Raw genomic sequence first — 7,500 nt, 5'->3', positions numbered from 1 at the left:
AGCATCAACCAAGCCTGTTTACAATCAAAAACAAAACCACACACAAATCAAGCGTGTGAAAATCATCACCAACAGAACAGTCTCCGAGAGTATTTCACTGGGGTTAACAAGCAGGCACTTTCCTTCATGGGTGTTTTGTTAAATTAGGCCCACAACACCTCCAGAAGGTGTAGAGTGGTATCTGGCATCCCACACCCAACCCCTGGCAACATTTTTGTTAAAATTCACCAGCCACTCAATATTAAAATATTACTTTGAGTCTGAAATCTATCGGCCACTAGTATATTTGACCAGCATTTGGCTGGTGGGGTGTGCTCATTTCCATTCCTGGTTCTCTACCTACAAATACCGACAAATTTGGTCATTCCTCTTTGTTGCTGTGGCCATTTACGGTTCGATCAGCAACATAACTAGATAAAACCACAAGCCCTTGACGCAGGCACCCAAAGCAGCTCAAACAACACCACCAACAAAGCCGCCTTCATGAGAAACAAGCAGGGTCTTTAGCACGTGCTTAAAAGTATTACAAAAAATCATTTGTTTGTGTAGATGAGGCTATTTTGTAAAGCTGTTATAACCTGAAACGTCAAATCTCAGACCTCGCTGCATTAGCTGAGTCTTTTTTCCTCAGGGAGATTAAGATTACCAGGTCACACCAAGGGGTCACTGAGTTTGCAGACAAGGCCACACTCACTTTTCTGAAGGAACGAGGGGTTGGAACTTCCATTGGTCCTCCTCGGTGTCGAACACCAGGCGGTTCATGATCTTGTTCTTCTCCTCAGGTGGGATGAAGTTCTCAATAATCAGGTATCTGTGTGCGGACACACACACACACACACACACACACACACACACACACACACACACAAAACACACACACACACACACACACACACACACACACACACACACACACACACAAAAGCAAATCAAAATTGATTAACATAACTGTGTGTATATATGCAGAATATGTGTGTGAATGGATGCATGTGGTAATATGTTTTTGACGTGTGAAAATGTGTCCTATGAATGTGCCAATATATAAGGCCATCCTTGTGAGGATGTGTGTATATTAAAGCTCTATATAAGTTCATGTGGAGGGGTTAAGGCTTTTACATACACAACACATTGGTCACTGCACGTGGAGTGTGTGACGTCACCAAAGCGATATAAGCATTTATAATTGCGCTTGGCAGTGCAACACTAGTCGTCTTCTTCGAGGTGAAGAGAGGCTATCACCACCAACTCTGCACACTGTCAAAGACGCTAAAATTGTAAACAAGACGACCAGCTAACAGTGTCGAGAAAGGTCTGAGCAGTAGAGCTACTTTGGTTGAAAATAAGTCTGTTCATTAGGCCTACCTTTTGCTGGATGTTCTGTACAATGCTTGCAATGTACCTGATAGGGTTATGATCCAGTTCAAGATGAGTAACATGTAGGTTGCTCACGCACAATACATTCCATCCATATCTCGTGAACAAACTCTTGCATAAACTGTTGTTGCTCGAGGTTTTGGATTATCGGACTCTATAACCTTGATCGCCAAACTTTTCTGTCAAACGTTAACGTTAAACGTTAAGCCAGTATCAAGGGCTGCAAATAATACCGGGCCAAGGAAACGATATCTGGAAGAAGAAAGCATCAAATTCCTTCTAACGTCTCTCAAAACTAGTGACTCAATATAAAAGTGAGATCTTCTCAGATTACTTACCCGCTACCTGTGTTCGAAGTTATCAAGGAACTGCACGATATCGCTGTTGCTAGCCAACTAGCAAACAAACGTTTAAAAACAGTTGACACCGGGCGAGCCATCGCCCGACACGATGCCTCCCCTCAGCTGTGCACCAGGCTGCGACTCATCGCCCTTCTCAGCGAAAAAGATAGTGGAACTCGAAGCCAGAATAGCGACCCTCCATCAGATTGAGAAGGATGAACAGTTCCTCGACACCATTCTCTCCGTAAGTAACGTTACCTCTCTTACACACACAAATGCCAGATGCCCTGATTTCACTCTGTCCTCCAATACTTTAACCATGCCATGCACTAATGCAACTTCTGTCCCTGTTGCCTCTCCCCGCCTCTGCTGAGAACCAAGCCTGCTCTGCTGGCCAGCTCCACTCCACACCAGCCTGAGCCATGGCGTAGAAGCAAGCATCACAAGCACGGCAGACGGTCCGACGGCACTCAGGCCCAGCCCAACCTATAATGACTGGAAAATCGCTATGCCATTCTGACCGAGGATGAGGAGCCCCTCCAGCCCCCGAGACAACCATCCTGGTCCCTCCTCAAAGTCGGCCCCCGACCCCCCCTCCTCCCCGGACCTCATCAACCTCCACCCTGGTCATCGGCAGTTCCATGGTTAGAGACCTCTGCATTCCCCATCATGTAGCGGTCCCTCCAAGGTCTACTGCTTCCCTGGTGCCAAGGTCCTTGACATCCAGCAGAAACTCCCAAGCATCCTGGCCCGCCACACCAAGGTCAACAACATCATCGCACACGGGGCAAGAACGACATCAGAGATAAGCAGTCAGTAGCACTGCAGGAAAACTACAAAACTCTCATCACCACTCTGATGGGCACAGAAAAAACGCTTTGTCATCTCTGGGCCTCTCCCTACCTACAGAAAAGGTGCTGAGAGATGGTCCAGACTGTTCGATCTCCACACCTGGCTCAAACGCCACTGCGCTTCCCTAAGCATCCCCTATGTCAACAACTGGGGCTTGTTCTGGGAGAGGCCCAGTATGCTGAAGCGTGATGGTCTCCACCCAAACCAACATGGAGCCAGGCTACTCTCTGACAACATAGCGTCCACACTGAGACATTGACATTCTGTAGAAAATATTACAGATTCACTTTCCCAGGTATTGATTCGAATGGCATTATACATGTGGATGGGTCTGAGAATGTTTTCTGCAGGGTAACATACAATACTACTACCATAGATCAAGCTGTGTCATGCAATAGCATGACTTATGCTTATAGTTCTATTCCAACGTTGATTTCTACCCAACGTTATAGTAAAAAGAAAAGACAAATTTAAAACTAGAAACCTAACAAATATTCTTTCCATACCTCAGCATATTCCTCAAAAGCCAGAGGCATTTTCAGCTAACATGGGTTTACTAAATATAGGTGCACTTACTACCAAAACCTTTGCAATCAATGATTTTATTAGTGAAAAAATTGGATTTTCTGTTTCTTGTTGAAACCTGGCTGACTTCAGACAGCGGCTGTTCTTGTTGAGACTTGTCCCCAAATTATAATTTCTTCCACTCAATTAGACAAGGCAAACGAGGTGGTGGAATTGCCTCCATTCTCTCAAACAAATATAGTTGCACACGAAGTCAACTTTGGCTTAATTCGCTTCCTTTGAGTATATTGCCCTCACTCTGAAGGCTGACCCAGTTGTACTTCTATTAACCTTATACCGCCTCCTAAACTATGGACTGGCTTTCTCGACCAGTTTTCTGAACTTATGTCGCTCATCATCACTAGCTATGATCGGATAATTGTAAATGGCGACTTCAATATTCATGTCAATAAGACAACTGATGCTAAAGCCAGTAAGTTCCTTAATGTGTTGGACAGTTTAGAGCTAAAGCAGCATGTTACAGGACCCACCCACAACCTTGGCAACACCCTCGATCTAGTCATTTCCAGAGGGATAGAAGTCACAGACTTATCAGTAAATGATATAAATATGTCTGATCATCATTGTGTATCTTTTAATATTGTACTACATACTCCAAAAATTCATCCCGAAATTGCAATCAAATCGCGACTCTTGGACATTAGAGCAGAACAGCAGTTCATAGCTCTTATAGACTCCATAAATTTAGATATTTTACATCATCCCATTGATCAAATGGTAGAGGCTCTTAATCGTGAATTAGGCTCTGCTTGACAGAGTGGCACCCTTAAAGACTAAAAAAAAGGCCCTGTAGCAAACTGACACCTTGGATGAACGAAAATATCCATGATCTAAAAAAGATCATGTAGGAAAGCTGAGAGAACATGGAGAAAAAACTAAGTTACAGGTTCACGTGCCATTCTAAAAAAAAAAATTGCAAATTATAATAGAGCTATTCGGAATGAGAGGAGGAACCACTTCTCTAAGGTAATTGCTGAAAACAGTGGAAACTCTAGGGTGTTGTTCTCTATCATTGATAGGCTATTGCATCAAACACCTTTTGATACACTCAGTCAGGCATCCTCTCTCTAAGATGCGAAGAATTTGCAGACTTCTTCAAAAACAAAGTCATTTCTATAAGGGAGGCTATTGGTAACACAAGTAATATGTTTGATAGTACACCCAAAAACAGCCCCCAAAATTAAGGTCCTTTAGCACTATTACTCAATCTGAGCTTGGTAAAATTATAACTCAAACCAGCTCTTCAACATGTGTTTTAGATCCAATCCCTACTACATTCCTCAAAAAGTATATGATGGCTTAGCTCCTTTTTTCTCAAGGTAATAAATACCTCATTAGAAACAGGTATATTTCCAACTGCTTTTAAAACCGCTGTTGTGAAACCTTTACTTAAAAAAGTCAAAACTTGACCATACCAATCTGAGCAACTACAGGCCTATATCAAATCTATCGTTTTTTGAGCAAAGTACTTGAAAAAGTTGTTTGCAATCAGTTAAATACCTTCCTCAACGAAAACAGTATCCTTGAAAAATTCCAATCAGGTTTTAGATCAAATCACAGCACAGAAACGGCTCTAGTAAAGATAGTCAATGATCTCAGACTAGCTACCGACTCAAACAAAGTCTCAATCCTTATTCTTCTGGATTTGAGTCGGCATTTGACACCATTGATCATAGCATCCTAATTCACCGCCTTGCGCGAAAGTGGGTGGGTCTCTCTGATAATGCTCTAAACTGGTTTCAAACCTACATTACTGGCAGAGATTTTTATATCAGTCTAGGAGATCATGTATCTGAAAAACATGACTTGCCTTTTGGTGTGGCCCAGGGAGCTGCCTTGGTCCCCTGCTATTTTCTATATATGCTCCCATTGGGAAACGCCATAAGTCAGCATAATGTAAACTTCCACAGCTACGCAGATGATACCCAATTGTATCTTTCTGTGGAGCCAACTAACCCAGATGGCCTTTGCTCCCTCACTGCATGCCTAACCTCCATTAATCAGTGGATGAGCAAAAACTTTTGAAACTAAATGATGACAAAACAGAGGTACTTCTGGTTGGACCAAAACTAAAGCGAGATATTATTCTTAGTAATCTGGGGAACTTGGCACACCAGGTCAAACCAAAAGTAACAAGCCTCGGTGTCATCTTAGATGCAGAGTTAAGTTTTAAGCCCCATATCAGTAAAGTTACTCAGACAGCCTATTTCCACTTGAGAAACATTGCCAAAGTGCGGCCCTTTTAACTCAACAAGATGCAGAAAAACTAATTCACGCCTTTATCACTAGCAGGTTAGACTACTGCAATGCACTTTTCACTGGTCTTCCCAAAAACATCTAAAGAAATTGGCACTCATACAGAACTCTGCGGCTAGACTTTTAACTAAGACTAAGAAGAGAGAACACATCACCCTGTGTTGGCTGAACTGCACTGGCTCCCTATTTCCTATAGAATTGATTTTAAGGTTATGTTAATTACTTACAAAGCTCTGAATGGCATAGCACCTTCATATATCTCTGAGCTTTTAATATCTTATCAACCACAAAAGAAACTTAGATCATCCAATTCTAATCTTTTAATCGTTACCCAAAGTGCTCCACAAACAAAGTGGAGAAGCTGCGTTTATCCATTATGCCCCCAAACTATGGAACACCCTGCCTCTGTACATCAAGCAGGCGAGTTCAGTAAATATTTTTAAAAAGATCTGAAAACATACCTGTACAGGAAAGCTTTTAGTTAACTCATCTTATCCTGTAGACTACATTTTCAGATTATTCTACATCTGCTACTATTGGAGGGCGCAGCCAGCCAGAAGCAGATGGGCTCACCCTATTAAGTCAGGTTCTGCTCAAGGTTTCTTCCTGGAATATGGGAGTTTTTCCTTGCCACAGTTGCCATATGGCGTGCTTGTGGGGGTAAGAGGGTTAAGGCTGCCAGTCTTATGACGCCATTTTCTATATTTTTGATATGTTGCTGAGTATAACATAAACAGCAAAGAAAAGTGATTGATAATGACTGACTGACTATTATTGTGTTACATGCTTCAAATGTAAAGCACTTTGAGCTGCATTCTGTGTATGAAAGGTGCTATACAAATAAAGCTTTATTATTATTATTATTATTATTATCTCATACCAACCTCAAGTTTCTTGAGAACTTTTATGATTTTATGAGTTTCTTGAGAACTTTAATCATCCAATTGGAACACATGAACCGGTTATGTGGTTGCCCTGCAATATTGCTCAATCTGGGCATGCATTGACAATGTCAGAGACTTGTCACAAATATGTACTGCTACCGCTTGACAAGTTCAGTTGTGACTTTTATCAGAGAGTGCATCTCTGATACAGTATTTAGGTTATGAGATGTAACAGGCAGCTCAGCATAGTGGATCTGTTGACTGTTTGCAGGTTATGGCATGTCTCGTAGGCAGAGAAAAGCTGTCAGTGTACTGATGAAGGAATAGATTAAATAGACAGATATAGAAGGTTTGCAAAGTGATATCATGCTCCCTTTAAAGAGTTTTTTTAGTACTTACAAAATACAATGTTTTATTTTGATACATGGTGTGGCTAATGTATTTTGTAGTCAATTTTGATAGACTTAAAATTAGGGTATTTGATATTTTATTTTAAAATACATTTTGATGGATTTTGATGGATTTTTTCCCATCCCTGCCAACAGCTAGGCTGGGTGAACCCAGCCTGATCTGACAGTGATTTCTTTTTCGTCCTGGAGCTCAGGCTGGAAACCTGGGCATCTTTTTCTGCTGCTTCCGTTACAATTTTGCCGGGACCAATCACAAGCTGGCATATCAACCTGGCGTGCAACATTGACGTTAGCGGGAGAGCCTGGAGTTTTCGTGTCGCTCTGCAAACGTCACCCGGTTCGTTGGTCAGATGGGTGAATGACTAGCCAATTGCGTACAAAGTCATTTGAACTATGCCCATTGATGCCTCTTGTGGAGCGGAAAATATAGAGCGGACTCCCCAGACCAATGTTCAATCTTAAAAGATTGAGCTTGGTCTGGTGAAAGCCAAACTAGCCAACAGCTAGAGTAGCCAAGCAGATACAGTGATACACTCTGAGGGCATTTTTAAAATCATGCCCCCCAGAGTGTAGCACTGTAGCTGCCTGGCTACTCTAGCTGTTGACTGCAGAAACTCGAGCTTTTCCCCCTCCGACAGCACTCATTGACTTCGAGAAACAGAAATTTATGAAAAAAATGAGTTTTCCTTTAAGGTATCAGGAGGGGGTTTACCTAACAAACATACCTACTGCACAGCTATGTACTAGCTAGCTACCATTAAACCATTACACTACCATCGCGCACAAAACGCACCAGTC

The 7,500-nt window shown here is 42.2% G+C and overlaps 1 protein-coding gene across 2 annotated transcripts in view; it reads right to left on the bottom strand.

Moving 5' to 3' along the window:
* The window catches only part of LOC125299619 (kinesin-like protein KIF3C), a 23,805-nt gene that overhangs the window by 4,888 nt on the left and 11,417 nt on the right, over positions 1 to 7,500 (bottom strand). For both annotated transcript variants that reach the window (XM_048250956.1, XM_048250957.1), the window contains one exon: positions 695 to 811. In XM_048250956.1, coding sequence (XP_048106913.1) covers positions 695 to 811 — 117 coding nt within the window. The remainder of the gene's footprint in view (positions 1 to 694; positions 812 to 7,500) is intronic.

The sequence above is a fragment of the Alosa alosa genome, chromosome 8 (genome assembly GCF_017589495.1).
Source record: "Alosa alosa isolate M-15738 ecotype Scorff River chromosome 8, AALO_Geno_1.1, whole genome shotgun sequence".
Taxonomy (NCBI): domain Eukaryota; kingdom Metazoa; phylum Chordata; class Actinopteri; order Clupeiformes; family Clupeidae; genus Alosa; species Alosa alosa.
This window is presented reverse-complemented; position numbering and strand designations above follow the sequence as displayed.